General features: G+C 42.7%; 3 protein-coding genes and 1 long non-coding RNA gene across 7 annotated transcripts in view; 2 read left to right on the top strand and 2 right to left on the bottom strand.

Annotated features, from left to right (window-relative positions):
* The window catches only part of LOC100195319 (nucleoporin 93), a 35,696-nt gene extending 33,235 nt beyond the window's left edge, over nucleotides 1-2,461 (bottom strand). Inside the window, exons 1-2 of one of the 4 annotated variants that reach the window (XM_014124080.2) lie at nucleotides 2,378-2,461; nucleotides 1,013-1,222 (exon numbers count right to left, since the gene is read on the bottom strand). In XM_014124080.2, coding sequence (XP_013979555.2) covers nucleotides 1,013-1,191 — 179 coding nt within the window. In that variant the 5' untranslated portion in view covers nucleotides 1,192-1,222; nucleotides 2,378-2,461. 4 annotated transcript variants of the gene reach the window in all.
* A 1,786-nt stretch (nucleotides 2,462-4,247) lies between these two features.
* mt2 (metallothionein 2) lies at nucleotides 4,248-5,258 on the bottom strand. The gene is given in 4 exon segments (NM_001123669.1): nucleotides 4,248-4,351; nucleotides 4,354-4,445; nucleotides 5,064-5,129; nucleotides 5,234-5,258. Coding segments are annotated over 3 exon segments (183 nt in total). The 3' UTR covers nucleotides 4,248-4,351.
* Nucleotides 4,993-9,992, top strand: LOC123724457 (uncharacterized). The gene is made up of 4 exons (XR_006757016.1): nucleotides 4,993-5,170; nucleotides 9,041-9,267; nucleotides 9,382-9,492; nucleotides 9,826-9,992. It is a non-coding gene; the product is annotated as an uncharacterized lncRNA (long non-coding RNA).
* An 823-nt stretch (nucleotides 9,993-10,815) lies between these two features.
* On the top strand, nucleotides 10,816-18,469 carry LOC106560847 (Bardet-Biedl syndrome 2 protein homolog). Its single transcript, XM_045688188.1, is given in 10 exon segments — nucleotides 10,816-10,922; nucleotides 11,059-11,445; nucleotides 11,448-11,495; nucleotides 11,604-11,743; nucleotides 13,545-13,618; nucleotides 13,620-13,684; nucleotides 13,950-14,121; nucleotides 14,348-14,477; nucleotides 14,662-14,729; nucleotides 14,823-18,469. Coding segments are annotated over 9 exon segments (789 nt in total). The 5' UTR covers nucleotides 10,816-10,922; nucleotides 11,059-11,363; the 3' UTR covers nucleotides 14,833-18,469.
* Nucleotides 18,470-18,637: the final 168 nt, after the last annotated feature.

An 18,637-nucleotide genomic window follows, 5' to 3' on the forward strand; every position in this document is an offset into this window, starting at 1 on the left:
CAGGGAACAGAGGAAACAGCAAATTACATGTGTTTAGTAGACTATCCTCTAGAGCCCCCATACTCAACGGGCGAACCGAGGTCCGGTTGGGTTTCGACCCCTGGTATCATATAAACACACATAAGACATGGAAAGATTTGAAGAATTGCAGGAAAGTATCTTTAAAACTGCTACATTTTCTCTCCGGCAATAAGAGGGGTGTGAACAGTTTGGGGTCGCATTGGTTGCGAGGTTGGGGTTAGTTACTACGCCAATAAATCAATTTCTATCCGAACCTTCGCCACCTAGGACATTTGTGTGACTGGACCTTCTCAAATAGCACTTGAGAACCCCTGCTCTAGAGGGCATGAAGTTGAATGCAATGCAGAACATAACACAGAGCTACACATCTCTAACATAAGATAGCTCCCATAAACTTGATGTCCCAGAGTACAAATACAGATGACAATGTAAAAAAAAAAGAAGAGATTAAACATCACACAAATAATTGGATATTAAACTGATTATGGCATTAGTCATGTAAACGCCTTACTCTGCTTATCTTAAATAGGCGTATGGTCATAATCAAAGTAAGCATAAGCCGATTAAAAACACCTGATTTTCTGCGCAATCTTTTCGAATTATTAGGACATGATAACAGTTTAATCGGCGTTCCAGTGGTGTATTTGATCTGCACATGTGCCCGCACCAGGCAGCGCAGGCTTCCTCTTATGCACGAGTGAAGTGAGTTCGGAAAAACTGAAAGTATGCATCTTAGAAATAGTAAACATACAAACTTCATATGTCCAAACTCAGAATCAAATAGTCTTCACAAAATAACAAGTCCCATTAGTAGACTGATTTCAGATGTGTCCATGGAAACAGGATTATTAGAGAAATTGTGCTTCTTGCAAAGCATGTAAACGGTTTAATCAACTATTATATTAACCTGACTATGCACAATCATTATTGTGTGCATGTAACGGTGCTCAATAAGAAAATATCAGTGACTGATACCCAAGAGAGAACTTACGCTTTCACGTCAGCAGCGTCTTGTGATGTTCGAGTTAAGGTGCGGGAGCGTAGCCTCTCTCCAGCCTGCTGGATCTCCTGAAGGTTCCTCTCAACATGAGGAAGCTCAGACACGGCCTCAGTCTCTGCTGCAAGCTGCTCTGCCTGCTGCAGGAGTTCTCCAAAGCCCTCCGCTTCCATGGCAACCACTGGGAGTCAACAGACAGGCTGGCTGGATTAAAACAAATATAACTATAGTGGATTAATTGGCCTGCAGTCTTCATGACTCTAGCCTAACTATTAAAAATACTGCCTAGTCAAACCATTACTCTGTTCCAGCTGGCTGATAGGAGTTATTAGATAGGTACGGTTTAGCATAGCACAGAGAACTTGATCAATGAGAGAAGATTTGAAATAGACAATATTGCAGCCTGGATGACTTCATGGAGCAATGTTTTTTATTTTATTTATTTTTTACTTAATTTATTGACATTTTCTAAAACATTTGTCATCTTCTTCCAAGTTGGGCTATTGCCAAGTTAAGGTTGGTCGAACATTCTCTGTAATACACCAAAAAGTACCTAACCTGTAAGTAAGGCTGAGTTAGCCTGTAACAATCTGACTGCTAGCTATCCTAATCCTGGCTGGGAACATGGCATTTAAACAAATCAGTGACTGTCTGCTGTTTAGACCTAATGACTGATTCCAGATATCAATCATTCCAGATACCACAAAACATTCTTGATGAAAACTTGAAAAAAAAGACCGTCTGTATGTAATGTTAGTGTATGTAATGATGTTGTCCAGACCAGGACTGATCACTGGACTGGTTCTATATAATTCAGTGTTTTTTAATCTGTCACGGGCCACACCATGTACAAACTAATCTCATTTGTGTTTGGACCCTTTTCCTCAGTTTTCCGAAAATCGAACCCAACGCGCGACTGCCCCATTAGCACGATTAGCTATTAGGCTAGCTTGCTATCGTAGTGAGCCTCTTACTACGAATAGATTTTGATATCACTGTCTACAAAAACTCAAATACGAATTACACATTTTATGCCATCAACATTTTAAAATAAATCCTTCGTTTACTAACGGTAGACAGGTACAAAGGAAAGCATGTTAGCAAACTGGCTAGAGTCATGCTTGGCAAGGACAGACCGAGTACTGATGAATGGTGCTAGTATCAGCTAGCAGGATAACTACAATAACTAGTATCATTCCTTGCTAGTTATAACGCGTATTAGTTGGGCAACTTACAAGAAGACTAGATAGCAAATGATCCTTTCCCTTGTTCCACAAACTACTAGTTTTTTCTTTCTTTTGGAAACTAGTTATAACAGTTCTTTTGCGATTATCTCATTTCCCCCCCCGTCGTACATACATTTTACCCCGGCACTTCTGAGGTCTACGATGATTGGATGATGCCTCGTTTTCCAAAACGACATTGCGCTTTTTACTTGTGGGCAGCTCTCTGCCGCCACCTGCTGCGCCGGAATGTAATGGAGGTGGTAGATCGAGAAGTCACGCAACCTTGTGCCTATACCGTCATCATGAAGGAGTGGGAGCTCAGCCTCCAACCCAACCCCCCTTTTGGTTGAGTCTGCCTCATCCTCATTAGGGATGGGGACAAAATGATCATGTATTGCAATTGTCATTTTTCAATCCCTTCATGTGCTGGCATAACTGACTTGCCTAGTTAAATAAAGGTTAAATTAATGAATACAATATATGCCTTTTGTATAACCCCTTAAAGTGTGACAGGCCTGCTATGCCTAATTGGCAACTAAACACCCCCAAAATAAACACTCCTCAACCTAATCTATTATTAATCACTAATCTCAAAGCAGTGTTGACATGCAGGTTGAACTGTGTTAGAACAGTTTATTCACCTGTCACTCCACAATGTTAAAATACAATGCGTGCGCATCATTTTCGTGATGTCGGCCAACCCATCTACACATAACAGCCATGGAAAAAGGACAATTAGGCACTTAAACTTATGACAGACCAGTGTAGTATTTAGATTTGCATTGGAGAAGATTAGATACCAGAAGGTAGCAGACACTTGGTCAAGGACAGGTAAGATCTTAGACTTGCAGGAACCACTGAGTCAGGACTGTGACCTTCACCTTGTCCCCACAATTACTCAGCCTACTTGAGTGGCATACTTGTCCCCAGCAGCAATTGGTTCCCATGTGTCTCCCATCCAAATACTTCAAGCCTATTCTAGCCTTCATTGTTAGGGAGACAGTATAGCATATTGTGGATACATTTAGTACTCAGGCCATTTACCATTAAAAAAAGGTTCTGTCTACTTAATGAGGTGGCTGTCCATCCTGGTTTTGTAGACTAGACGTAACAAATACAGGACACAAATTGTTATGATAGGTACCCAAGGAGGGTAACCAGAATCTCAGACAACTAGCATTTTAACTTGATAGCATGTTAGCTAACCCCTTCCCAAACCTAACTCAGCTAACGTTAACCACAAACTGCTTGGAGTAACCCTGGATTGTAAATTGTCATGGTCAAAACAGTGATACAACAGTAGCTAAGATAAGAGAAGTCTGGCCATAAAGCACTGCTCTAACCTTATCAGTAACAAGGCAGGTCCTACCAGCCCTAGTTGTCACAGCTGGACTACTGTTCAGGTGTGGGGTCAGGTGCCACAAATACTTAAGAATTACAATTTGCTCAGAACAGCATGTCAATCGTTCATGGGTCAAAGTGGGAGGTTGACAAGCTGAATGCTCCGAGCTCTGTTAAAACTACTAACACAGCTCAGACACCCATGCACACGCCACAAGGCATGCTAAAAGGTCTTCAATCCCCAAGACTATGGGAGGCACACAGTATTATATAGAACTAGCCCACATCAGGTAATTGATGCAAGCGGTAAGATCAGATTCAAAACTAATAATTCACCTTACGGAACAGCAAGTACTGTGAAGACATGCTAGCACACTGTTTAGTGTTATACATTTTGTATGTGTAATGCTATTTACTGTTTTATGTAAGAGCCTTAGTGTTTGGACCCCAAGAACAGCTAAGGGGGATCTGTTAAGAAATACATTTTGTATTTAGACAAAATGCCAGTACAGAAAAAAAATCTTAAATGGAAACTTATGGTTAACTACGCAAATCCCCCACTTTTAATTTGGGAGGGAATCAAGAAACATGTAGACACTGGAAGGTTAAACATTTGTGTTGTTACCCACCCCCAGTAACACAAATGAAAGGCAAACTTGAATAAGTTAAATGGAATTTATTTTCTTACATTTAAGTACTAAGTCTAGGCTCAAGATGGTACAACCAATTTCATAGGGAATGACTGCATTGTCAGTCATGCACCAGGCCTCACTGACAACAGCTGGTATCACAGGTCTTGCCCTTACACACACAGCCTGAAGCACATTTACTGCAGCCGGAAGGACAGCAGGGGCAGCAACCTGACGGGACAAAAACAATAAATTAGTGATGACCAATGACAGACTATTGCATAACCTATTAATGAGGCTCTAGGATGAGTTGGCAACTTGTCTCCCCAGTCATGGTCAACTTACTCAAAGCAAAGACTTCCTAGTTTGGCGTCCTCTTGAAAAAAAGCCTAATTAGGCTACCAGGTGTTCATAACTAAGTGGGAAAATGGTAATACCATCTTTGAGAAACATTTTCTAATGGCCAACACGCAGTGTCAACCAAGTACAGCCATCATGCTGGTAAACAAAATGAGTGTTAAAAATTATTGTTTTTTATAAAAGTTGTGCAGTTGAATTTCTCTGCCGAAATTGCAGTTAAAGTCATTTCCTTAGGTGACGCCAGTATGAGAGAAGTCGGCGCTCAGGACATAAGTTTCCCCCACTAATTACCAGTTGGGGGGGTTAAGTGGATTTCTCTCCAGTTGTATGTGGTAAATTACCTTCCCACTTGGTTATCACATAGGGTGCACAGCCCGTCCTCTCCATTTAAAGTGCCACCAGACACCATTGAGAAGAGCTTGGGTAAATATACCTACATAGGCAATCTGAAGTGGTATTTAGAATGTAACAACCAACAAAAACTCTTACTTTTCTTACAACTGGTGCATGCGCAGTTGGCGCACTTACAGGATCCACCGCAGTTGCAAGAGCCAGCTACAAATACAAGTTGGGTTAAGAGATGATCAAAATAACAGGTAATTTGTTACGAATAAATAGGACTAAATTCTGATTATATTAATCAATATACATAAACTTACTTTTAGAGCATTCACAAGGATCCATGTTCCAGTTTTTGATCGCGCTTCTTTATTCAAATGAAGTATTTCAGCTTAATTTCACTGATGAGTTGTAAGCTTCAAATTTCTCTTTGGCGAAGCACCGTTTTTATAGCGTCAGGACAGACGGGTGCCGTGTGCAAAACAGTCTCGCGTTCAGACGATCAGGGTTTGCACCCGGGTTATTTCATTATACTGCGCGAAAATAATCAAGGAAGAGTTTCCTATTGTTTCCAAATTCAAAAGCCTGTTACATAAATCTGATTACCACGTTGATCGATTAATTAAGGCTACACCCTTATTTAACTATACAAACATTTATTGGGATCTTTTTTGTTTTTAGGAATACCTTCAATAACCCCCAGGGTCTGGAGAGTTGTAATCAATCAAGCAATTATATTGTTATTTTACAGGCACGATCTAATTGTAATGTTCAAATACATGATGATTTCAATTGTTATATACTATAATCTAATCTAGACATATGCCTAAAGATTAGAATGCGAAAAGTTAATATAATTATATTACTTGTCGGGAAGAATTTGAATATGCCTAGTGTATATGGAAAATATATTAAAACGACGATTTACAAATCACTACATTGTTGACTGGTTTTAGGTTGGACAGTCATCGTTACCGTGCACAATGCACACGGTACGCAAATTATTAAACGGTTCAGTTGTCACTTTTTCGGGAGTGGTGTTGTCATTGGTGCTGTGTTGAGAGCTTCCAGTCCCGTGCTTCCTTTATCTGCACACGAGCTGTGCCCATGAGCAACATTCGGATGTGAATGAATCACTTTGCGCATGTCGACTGAGTGTTAGTATTTTCTAGAATATCTTGCCTGAGTAAATGAGCTGTGTCATACCACAAGCATTGTGCGACGTGGTAAGAATAGTCACCGTCAGCAGCCAGTCTTACAATTAATTACAAATGACAGTTAAGAAAACAAAAACAATGATGCATTCAGAACTATTCTACAAACCTCATAAATACTTTCATCTTTCATCATGTAAATATATATAAAACAAATGTACCCTAATAAGAATCAGGATCAATACAGAAATATAGTCTAAACTCCATGAACGATGATGACTTCAAAGCACTTGTTTGGTACTGTGGAATAATACAAAGTAACTTGAGCAGCTTTGAGTGACAAGTGAAGTCATTTGCAATAGTTTTTTAAATAACTGCCGTTGCATGGTTTTAGCTAGCTAGCTAACCCAGAAACATTGACAGTTAAAGATCGAGGACTTCGTTAAGATATCGTCTCGCTTTATCAAATGGGCCAACTATATGAAATGCTTTGTATGTTCTGTCGACATATCTCATGTCTTGTTGCATATGGAAATGGTGGAATAAATATACCTAGCTATAGTAAGTAGTGAACGTCGTTATCTGTGATGAGTTACAATCGCTGACTGTCTTGTGGATGTGTTTATTTGGGAAAGATAATTACTGAAATGTTGCACTCTAGTATTAACAATATTTTAATTAGTCATAGCTATGCCATCTATCTAGGCATCTGTTCTATCTTTGTTGGTTATTTTCGAAGACTAGGAGGAGCCAATACAATGAACATGGACCGCCGGGACACCCAGCGGGCGCCTGGAGTAAGCCGTTTCAAAATCAAATTGTATTTGTCACATGCGCCGAGTACAACAGGTGTAAAAGACCTTACCGTGAAATGTTTACTTACAATTCCTTAACCAACAATTCAGTTCAAGAAATATAGTTAAGAAAATATAAACGAAATAAACTAAAGTAAAAAAATAAAAAGTAACACAATAACAATAAAGAGGCTATGTACAGGGGGTACCGGTACCTGAGTCAATGGGCAGGTGTAGGGGTAAAGTGACTATGCATAGATAGTCAACAGTGAGTAGCAGCAGTGTAAAAACAAAGTTTATGAGGGTAGTTTGAAAGTGGATGCAACATGCATGCATCTCCAGCAGTGATGATTAGATTTCATACTCATCTCAGAACAAGCATCCAGTAGAACAAACTCACAATATGTACTGTGATTGGTTATTTTACAGCCTTATTCTAAAATGGATTCAATTGTTTCTTCCTCCTCAATCTACACACAATACCTCATAATGACAAAGCAAAAACAGGTTTAGAAAGTTTTGCTAATTTATACAAATTAAAAAATGGAAATATCACATTTACATTAGTATTCAGACCCTTTACCTAGTACATTGTTGAAGCACCTTTGGCAGCGATTGCAGCCTTGAGTCTTCTTGGGTATGACGCTTCAAGCTTGGCACACCTGTATTTGGGGAGTTTCTCCCATTCTTCTCTGCAGATCCTCTCAAGCTCTGTCAGGTTGGATGGGGAGTGTTGCTGCACAGCTGTTTTCAGGTCTTTCCAGAGATGTCCAATCGGGTTCAAGTCCAGGTTCTGGCAGGGCCACTCAAGGACATTCAGAGACTTGTCCTGAAGCCACTCCTGCATTGTCTTGGCTGTGTGCTTAGGGTCATTGTCCTGTTGGAAGGTGAACCTTCACCCCAGTCTGAGGTCCTGAGCACTCTGTAGCACTCAAGGATCTCTCTGTACTTTGCTCCGTTCATCTTTGCCTCAATCCCGACTGGTCTCCCAGTTCCTGCCGCTGAAAAACATCCCCAAAGCGTGATGCTACCACCATTCTTCACCATAGGGATGGTGCCAGGTTTCCTCCTGATGCGACGCTTGGCATTCAGGCCAAAGAGTTCAATCTTGGTTTCATCAGACAAGATAATCTTGTTTCTCATTGTCTGAGAGTCTTTAGGTGCCTTTTGGCAAACTCCAAGTGGGCTGTCATGTGCTTTTTACTGAGGAGTGGCTTCCGTCTGGCCACTCTAGCACAAAGGCCTAATTGGTGGAGTGCTGCAGAGAGGGTTGTCTTTCTGGAAGTTTCTGCCATCTCCACAGAGGAACTCTGGAGCTCTGTCAGAGTGACCATCAGGTTCTTGGTCACCTCCCTGACCAAGGCACTTCTCCCACGATTGTTCAGTTTGGCCGGGCGGTCAGCTCTCGGAAGAGTCTTGGTGGTTCCAAACTTCTTCCATTTAAGAATGATGGAAGCCACTGTGTTCTTAAGACCTTCAATGCTGCAGACATTTTTTGGTACCCTTCTCCAGATCTGTGCCTCAACACAATCCTGTCTCGGAGCTCTACTGACAATTCCTCCACCCTCATGGCTTGGTTTTTGTTCTGACATGCACTGTCAACTGTGAGACCTTATATAGACAGGTGTGTGCCTTTCCAAATCATGTCATATCAATTGAATTTACAACAGGTGGACTCCAATCAAGTTGTAGAAACATCTCAAGGAATATCAATGGAAGCAGGATGCACCTGAGCTCAATTTCGAGTCTCATAGCAAAGGGTCTGAATACTTATCTAAATTAGGTATTTCAGTTTTTTATTTTTAATACATTTGCAAAAATTTCTAAAAACCTGTTTTAACTTTTCGTTATGGGGTATTGTGTGTAGATTGCTGAGGATTTAAAAAAAAATCTATTTCAGAGTAAGGCTGCAACATAACAACATTTGGAAAAAGTCAAGGGGCCTGAATACTTTCCGAAGGCACTCACCCTCAAGATGAACCATAAAATAAATCCTTGCATGTTTACAATGGGCAGGTTTAATGGGATCCACCCATGCCTCACTGCAGTCACACAATCAGGGAAGGTATGGCCTCGCCCAGTTCCCTTTGGTAGTTGCCATTTACATGTATGCATGAAGCTTGATGCATCGTAATATAGCACTCCAGCCCAAGTGATTCAATCTTCTCTCTTCTATCAGGTGTTCATCCATAACCCTCACATGTGTGGCCAGTGGCAGGCAGCCTACCGTCTGAGCCAGAGTGCCCAGGACTCAGACATCTCTTTGCTCAACATCACCAGGCACTGAGCTGCTCGACAGCTGGTACTCGAGGACCCAACACCACTGAAGACACGCTCCTCGTGGGCACCCAGACAAACCTGCTGGCCTATGATGTACACGAAATTGCTGACATCTTCAACAGAGAGGTGAGCCAAGGACTGGACAGGAAGCAATGATACAACATAATCATGTTTCTGTTGTAGTAGTATTACATAATAATAAAGTTTAGCAAATAATAATGCTATTTCCTTTCCTCTTAGGTGACAGATGGGGCCAATGCCATAGCTTTAGGGAAATTGGCAAACACCATCATCGGAGGAAACTGTGCCTTACAAGGATTTGACTGTGAGGGGAACGACCAGCTCTGGACGGTATGGATTGTGTTCCTCATCATCCTGTGAACTGTTGTCAAAGATTGAAATTGAAATAGTTTTACCACAATAAATGAAATTATATGTTTGTTTGTTTGTCTGGGTTCCTTTTCAGGACACAGGGGAAAATGTCCAGTCATTGGTTCTCTGTGTTTTTACTGGCAATTGAAAAAATTATTTGACATTTTATTTTGCAGAAGTTTCATCCAAAGATGAAAGCAAGTACTTTGCAATGTACAGCTAGACGACTTTAAATGTTGTTATTACATAAATATACTAGATCTTAAAATGGGTAATATACTGTGTATATTTTATTTTGTCTGGTCTTTGCAGCTTCTTGTCAGATCAAAGGACTTTGACATTAGGGTATACAGATGCACAATTGAGTGCATCCTGTCGGGCTGTATCACCGCCTGGTACGGCAACTGCACCGCCCACAACCGCAAAGCTCTCCAGAGGGTGGTGTGGTCTGCCCAGCATTACCGGGGGAAAACTTCCTGCCCTCCTGGACACCTACAGCACCCGATGCCATAGGAAGGCAAAAAGATCATCAAGGACATCAACCACCCAAGCCACTGCCTGTTCACCCCGTTAACATCCAGAAGGCGAGGTCAGTACAGGTGCATCAAAGCTGGGACCGAGAGACTGAAAAACAGCTTCTATCTCAAGGCCATCAAACTGCTAAACAGCCATCACTACTAGCACATCAGAGGCGGCTGCCTATAGGCATAGATTAGGAATCACTGGACACTTTTAGAAATGGATCACTAGCCACTTTAATAATGTTCCGTATCTAGCATTACTCATCTCACATGTAGAAACTGCACTCCACACTATTCTACAGTATCTTAATCACTATTAAATTGTGTTTACATATTGCATCACCCATTTCATATGTATATACTGTATTGTATTCTATACTACACCACCGACTGTTAAACAGCCATCTCTAGCATATCAGAGGCTGCTGCCTATAGACATAGATTAGGAATCACTGGCCACTTTAATGAAATGAAACACTAGCCCTTTAATAATGTTAGATATTACTTGTTAGATATTACTGCACTGTCGGAACTAGAAGCACAAGCATTTCGCTACAACCGCAATAACTATCTGCTAAACACGTGTGACCAATAAATTTGATTTGATTTTGATCAAAGAAGATGAACTTGTGAAAATGAGGTATAGCTCATATTACATACCCAGAGTTGTGTTTCTGCAGCAATTTGATGTTTTAAAACTTTAAAAAATCTTGCTGTGTATAGTACAGAAAATGTCAGCAAAGAGAGGATGTGTGCTGATTGTTCTCTCTTTGTGTCTTTCAGAAGGTTACCTCCCTCTGTCATAAGCATGGCAGCAAGTTTGCTTATGCACTGGCCAATGGAACAGTGGGTGTATATGACCACACTGCCCACTACTGGATAATCAAGGTACTGCAAGTTTTGAATGGGTGGAATATTAGTTTTCCTTCTTAATGCATCTGTCACTTTACACAAAACGTATTGAATTTGAACCAGCATTATGTTTAAAGATGTGCCAATAACTGTACCCTCTTTCCCTCTGCAGTCTAAGAACCATGCAATGAGCATCCATGTATTTGACCTTAATGCTGACGGTGTTGTAGAACTCATCAAGGGCTGGTCCAATGGAAAGGTAAACCACCTTGATGTGTCAGTCAATAATCAATTTAGGGCAATCGAGAAGACCTATTTGTTAAAATGAGTACAGAACCAATCAAGGAGAGTCTTCAAAGTCCTCTAATCCTTCACTTTGTCACATTGTCTAGGACTGGTTGACACTTGGCACCAGCCTTTCCTCCAAGTGTAAGGAATGTTGTAAGGCCCCTTGACTTCACCTTAATTTACATATTGATGCACGGAGCGATCGAAACAGGTGAAATCATCTTCAAAGACAGCTTCTCGTCCTCTGTGGCTGGAGTGGTGGAGAGGGACCTTACATGGATGGACAGATCCAGCTCATCTGTACCTCTGTGGAGGGAGAAGGTAAAGACATGAGTAACACTACTAGTACTTCGTATAGGCCTAGTTTATTTGTGTGTATTCTCTCAGAATTTGTCTTTGACATCCAATGTGTTGTATGGTTGTTGTCAGTGCGTGGCTACCTGCCTGCCAGTAAGGAGATGAAGGGGAACCTGATGGACTCCAGTGTGGAGCAGGATCTGATCTGAGAGCTGAGCCAGCTCAGGCAGAACCTGCTACTGGAACTACGCAACTATAAGGAGAATGCCAAGGTTTGTAAGAACTAGGGCTGAACCCATTTAGTCCACTGGTCGATAGGCTGTTGGTCGACCGAGACTTTGTTAGTCGAGCAGTGGCAAATATATTTAAAAAATATGTGGAACACGAGACACCTGTCTAATTCACGCCTTTCTGAGCAGACTAATCCATTGCGGAGGCCTCGGGAATGGTACACCAGTATCACCAGTAGTACATTTAGCCTACTATTCATTTCCATCATTTCTCATCTACATTGTTTAATTACGGTCATTTCTGTTGTCATTGTAGGAGTGGAAATGTTGTCTGCAGAGCGCACAATGTAGGCTACACTTGTGAGAAAAAAGTTTGGGTTTATTTCATTCCATTTATGAGTTGTCAATGTATTAATTGTCTTGTTTGGAGCACTCCTTACACATAGAAGTAGGCCCTAGGATACCTGGCCTGATTACACATAGAAGTAGGCCTAGGATACCTGGCCTGATTACACATAGAAGTAGGCCTAGGATACCTGGCCTGATTACACATAGAAGTAGGCCTAGGATACCTGGCCTGATTACACACAGAAGTAGGCCTAGGATATCTGGCCTGATTACACATAGAAGTAGGCCTAGGATACCTGGCCTGATTACACATAGAAGTAGGCCTAGGATACCTGGTCTGCGCGCAAATGTAGGCCTATGTGCCCATTTGGGGATCTGATACTATTTATGATAGTCTTAACTCACCATTACTGTGGAGCTTCTCAAAGTCATTTTTTCTTCGCCTCAAACAGCAAGTAAATTAAGTCTGTTTTTACATCCATTGAGAAGGACAATCGTTTCTTAACGTAGCCTATTAGAAACATCTTTCCAGCTCTCTCCCTTTCCATAACTACTCAGAATGAAAGGGGAAAAAATGTCATGCTCTAATCCAGTGAAAACGTCATTAAATATGCCTACCTGATTAATTCTTATCCATTACGCAAATAGCCTACAGCTGTGTCTGTCCGGAGCTCACTGGAGCAGGAAACTCTGAGGGCCCAGAATATTTTATACAATGTTGCAAGTTTGTTAGCCTCATGCTGGATCAAGTTAATAGTTGACACAATGTGTCAAGTTCCTTGCAGACAGGCCATGCGTAGCCAATGTGATTCATAGGATATTTATTTTTATCAGGATATTTTCTACCTCCGGGCTGCAATGTTTTTATTTGTTGGCTTTATGTAGGCTACTTTTACATATTGGCAATAGAAGTTACTTATAGATTTGTATCATTTTCATAGAATTTTGATAAACCACATGATATTGATTTACTATAAATGAAATGAAACTGTTCTGGTTAGGTGATATTGATCTCTGGCTCCCTCTTTAGTCATTTTATGTCTTCATTTTTAATTGCAGTGCTTTAAGCATCAGACAGGCTCAGTAGTCTATATATAGTTGATTTTATTCAAACATAGGGTGTGTCTATATATGTTTTAACATTTCGACCAATCGAATCTCTGTCGACCAACATTTTTTTTAGTCGGGGACAGCCCTACTAAGAACAGACACTGACAAACACTTTCACAGAATCAACTATGAGGATAAAGCTACAACCAAACACACGTTTACATGGATATATACACACTGAAACTCTCTGAAGTAACTAATATTAGAAGAAAATGATTAAGCCCACATGTACAATCAAACACCCACACCTCAGACAAACATTCCCAGACCTATCAGTTACTGTACTCTGAGGAGAACATTGATCCTCCCACTCTATGTACAAACATACACACGCATAGTGTTTGTACCTTAGTGTAAAGGACTGTGTGTCTTGTGTCTCTGGTAGCAGGCTGTCCCAGGGACTTCAGAAGGTGATACCCAGATGGGGGTGATACCAGCCAATACCCAGCTCTAGACTGCCATCTGTCAGAGCTGCCACGGAGTCCCAGAGGGCACACATAGAGCTCAGCATCTCCACGCCCAATGGTAAACACCATCACCCCAAACAGATACCCTCCCTACTAACCACTAACACATTCATGCACTGTCATCAAAACACAGTAAGCAGCTCACTTACACAGCCCTAAAACCGCACAGAAACTCACCATGCTGACCAAACTTCAGCCTGTCCCACATTGAACCCAATCACTCTCTCCACTCAACATCCTATAATCCAGAATGTGCAGCCTCATGTGGCTTGCTGTGGTAACTGAGTGGGCTGAGTACTGTCCTCTTGGATTTCCCCCTACAGAGACCATCATTAGAGCTGTGCTGATTTTTGCTGAGGGAATTTTCGAGGGTGAAAGTCATGTGGTACACCCCAGTGCCCAGAATTGGTCTGGTTGTATCCGTGTTCCCATCATTCCTCCGAAAGATATCCTTGTGGATCTACACGTCAAAGCTTTTGTTGGCGGCAAGAGCAGGTACACATATTTTAATTATGAAAGAGACAGCTGAGTCCTTTGCATAGATGTGTTAGTGAAGTGATTTGCCAGTGAAATTCACACTTTAAAACAACCAATCATTGATTTTGACTATCAATTACTTTCCAACTTTGTAAGTTTAGCAGTACTTTAGCTCTGTCTAATGACAACAATAAATAATTTTGTAATTTGAATGTGCTTATTCTTTCTCTTCTCTTTCCTCCAGCGTTCAGTTCCACGTCTTTGAGATCACGCGTCAGCTGCGTCGGCTGCCTGGCTTCTCCGTGTATGATCTTAATGTTGATCCTGATGTATCTCAACCTACTGGGAAAGTCACCTTCGCCAGGCCACAGAGAGTAAGCACATTCATTCTTTGTATCTCTCTCTCTCTTACTCTAACTTACACACACACTTCCATGTGCTGTCACGCTCCTCTACAGACTCTCCCAAGCCCCTCTGGCATTGTGCTTCATAGTAATGTTAACTGTTATTACAGAAAATCTGTATTCTCGTCTTTATGTCGTCATGTGGCTGAACCAGATCTTCCTTCTACCAGAGGGCATTGATACCCCAGTTGTGATGTTCAACTTTCTGCGCCGTGGGCAGAGGTATGTCTACATGTGTTAACACACATCTTCGTGCACAGGAGATCTGTAGTATTTCAAAATGGCCCCTTCAGTGGTTCTTTGCTTTCCAATCAGATCACACTAATCACAGACGACATAGACCTACAGGCAGAGGCAGACTTCCCCACGTACTTTGGGAAGCTGAGGACCACCATGACTGAGGTGAACAACACACTTCCCACACTACCCACCTCAACCTTCACACCAATAGCATTTCTCTCATTACCAACCTCACAACACTTTTGATATCGCTTTATTTTTGTGTAGTGGGCCTAACATTTCTATGTTCTCTTTCAGTCGACTCGGTTCGACGTCTCACTATGGGACACGCCCTCTTTTACGGGTCATTGGTTGAAGCCTTATTCAATCAAACCTAACAGGCCAATCAGAGCTTTGTGGGTGTATGCCCCGCGTGTCTATATAACACCCTGCACTGCTCTGGTTTCCTATTTCTTTGCATCTTCACAAGTCTATTTGGGTACTAGCTCATTAAGCAGCATTCTTCAGAAAACTAGCTCTCAACTTAACTTTTCTTTCCTGGTGGGTTACCACCCCACCATGGAGCATTGAGTGGCTTATTTTCAATTTTCAGGAACTCTGAAATCTTCAGCTTCACTTTACAGAGTGAAGATACCTCAGTTAGCTTGTTAGCAGCACTTTTTGTTGTTGGCTAGCTACAGTACATCTGTTACCTGGCCTTGTTAGCTAGCTAGCTCCACTGCTTTAGCATCCCGCTAATAGCAGGTTCCCACAAATTTAAGCTACTTATACCTGGGGTCTCTAGCTCTCTGTCGGATTCCACCGTTCGGAGCTAGCTGAACTTTTGAATGTCTTGGCTGTGTAGTGTGCTAACGGCTCCACTTGTGTTTTAGCTAGAATCCTTTGGGCTAAACCCCCATTCGGTTTGTTTGGCTAGCACGAGCGGTGCTGTTTCTTCAGTGTGTTACCCCACCATTGAAGCACCATCCCTTTTACCTTCCCCTGTGAATAATAGCCCAGCCGTTCATTCTACCTCGAGTTATTTAGTTTACACACCGAGTTGGCACTTGGTATCTCACGTGACGGCTCGGCTAGCTGGCTATCGTCACTCAGGTGAAGATTGCGGGCATTACAATTGCGGGCATTACATGTCTGGGACAGATTCCTATCCACTCTGTAATACTTGCCTAGGCGTTGAACACGCCATGGAGGCTCTCGTTGACCCCACTAGTTGTGTGCATTGCGCTCAGATGGGCTCCGGTGGCCTAAGACGTAGAGCCAAGTACATGGAAAGTATTGCCCAGGCCTCGTCCTTGCTCGAAGATGACTCTGTTGACAATGAAGTCCCTGAGGAGGGAGAAGCTACTCAGGCATCCCCTCCATCTGATTCGGACCTTAATTCTGACGAATCCGTAAGTGAGGACGACAGCATGTCTCTTGCCGCATCAGGCAGCGGCCTTTCTAACCAGGAGATGGATTACGCCCCTGAATAATTTCTCCCCTCTGCTCAGTTTGTGCTACCCAGCCAGACTGCAGAGGTAGGACAGGAGTCAATAATTGACCTCCACTTCTTCGAGGCAATCAGATGCACTGCAACCAAACTTGATGTTGAGTATTCAACGCCTCCCACACCTTCCAAGAAGACTAGGATGGATGGAATCTCCTCTCAGAGTAATTCTACATCCGTCCGACAGCGTGTACCAGCCTTCCTAGACTGTCTGGCGTTGTTGGAATCTTCCTGGGTGTGCCACTCAAGTCACCTTCTCCTGTGACTGGCTACCCCTATTTGGATATGCACAGCATGGAGTCATCGGGATGGCTCAGCCCGCCTCCCGTGGAGCCATCCCTGGCTCCTCTTCCTCTGCCCCCAAGCTCGCTCATCCCAATGACCGCTTCACCGCGTCCGTGTATGAGAGGATCTACCAATCTGCATCTCAGGTGGGGCGCTCCGTGAACGCTGCTGCCCTCCTCTCCATCTACATGGCGGTACAGAGTGCGCCATCTCTGTCCGGTCTCCAAGCCACTTTCCTCATCATGGGATTTGGCACTGGTTCTGGATGAACTTACAGGCAATCACTTTGAATCCGTGGAGACAGTGGATCTTAAGACTCTGTCTTATAAGACAGCCCAGTTGCTCGCCTTGGCTATGGCCAAGTGTGTTAGTGACCTTCATGTGCTCTCGGTTCATCCTTCATGCACTCAGTTTCCCCCCAGACTACCCCAAGGCTATGATACATCCGTGGTCGGGCTTTGTCCAAACAATGCCTCACCCATTGTGTAGTGGAGGCTATCGCCAAGGTGTACAGTTGTCTGGGATTGCAGTCTCCCCTGGGTGTCCGAGCACATTTCACTTGAGGAATTGCCACGTCATGGGCACTGTATAGAGACATCTCCGTCTTGGAGATTTCTGCGGCTAGTTAGGCTTCCTCTCACACCTTTGTCAGGTTCTATTGCATGGACGTTACTGCGCCCTCCCTGACGCACAGAGTCCTTGGACTGGAGCTGAGTAGGATGGATCAGGTACATTACCATGTACCACAACAGGCTTCTCAGCAAAGGTACTATTGGCAATCGGGGAGCTTTGCAAGTGTCCTGTAGTGAAATGTCCAACCGAGTCGACTGAAAGAAAACTTTGGGTTACGGTATGTAACCCCGGTTCTCTGAAGGAGATCTCACCAGATTGCCCCTCTTGTAAGAGGTAGTTCTTAAGGAAACCAGAGCAGTGAAGGGTGTTATATAGACACACGGGGCATACACCCATAAAGCTCTGATTTCTCTGTTAGGCATGATTGGTTTCAACCAATGACCCACAAAAGAGGGCGTGTCCCATAGTGAGATGTCTTCCTCATCTCCTTCAGAGAAACGGGGTTACATACCGTTACGCAAAGTTACCTATTGTTTGAACAGGTAGATGACTATCTCTCTGTCCACCAAATGCTGATGGCGGCCATTGCAGATCATTCTAATCACATCCGTAACATGCTGGAGTGGGCAGAGGACGCACAACTCATGGGGGACAAGTTAGTGACGCCACAACAACCACCATGATTTCTCTGCTTGGCTTTTCTTTTCATCCCTTCATCTTTTTGCATGACAGGAGGAACATGAAGAAGCTCTACATTGAGCTCTATGACCTGAACAGAGACCTGATCAATGAGTACAAGATCAGATCACAATGCTCTTAAGTCTGTCAACCAGGCCCATTCAGAGGGCAGGGAGACTGAGAGGTGAGTAGGGGTTGAAAGCGTGATCAGTGATCTTTCCTAACCTCTACTACTATTTGTCTCTCTCAGTGGGTAAGCCGAAGAATCAGGTTATCACAGCCTGCCGAGACGCTATCAAAAACAACGTCAATGCCCTGTTCAAGATCATGAGAGCAGGCACAGCCTCTTCCTGAGGGTACCCCCTGTGTGAGAGGGGGGAGCCAGTCTGGGGGGAGCCAGGAGAGGAGGCTTTATAAGTGTGAAGAAAGTCTAGTTCACTAGTGGCAAGGCCTGAAGAAAAGACAGGCCTCTCCTGCACCCCACGATGTCATATTTGTCAGCAGTGATGTTTTAGAAGAGTCAGTGGGTGGGAGTAACTGTCACGTTGTAAATGTGGTTTTCTAGCCAAAGAAATCTATACTCCTTTAATGTTAAATGGGACCATAGTGTGATACACGTTTACTTTTTGTAGATTGTTAATAGACAGGGAACTTTGTGTGTGCAGAAAATGTAACTAAATTAAATGGTCTTTTAACTTAATATGTCTGTTTTTTGTTTTCATTGTAGTATTTTCATTCAAGTCTTGTTGGTTGAATGAATGTCTTCAATGTCTCTCAAGCCAGATTGCTGTTAAGTGAATCCAGCTCCTAAATTGCAGCCATTTAAGACAGCTAGGGGCTAGAAGTGCATATGGTGCTGTATTGCAAG

Source organism: Salmo salar, chromosome ssa10, assembly GCF_905237065.1.
Source record: "Salmo salar chromosome ssa10, Ssal_v3.1, whole genome shotgun sequence".
Lineage (NCBI taxonomy): Eukaryota > Metazoa > Chordata > Actinopteri > Salmoniformes > Salmonidae > Salmo > Salmo salar.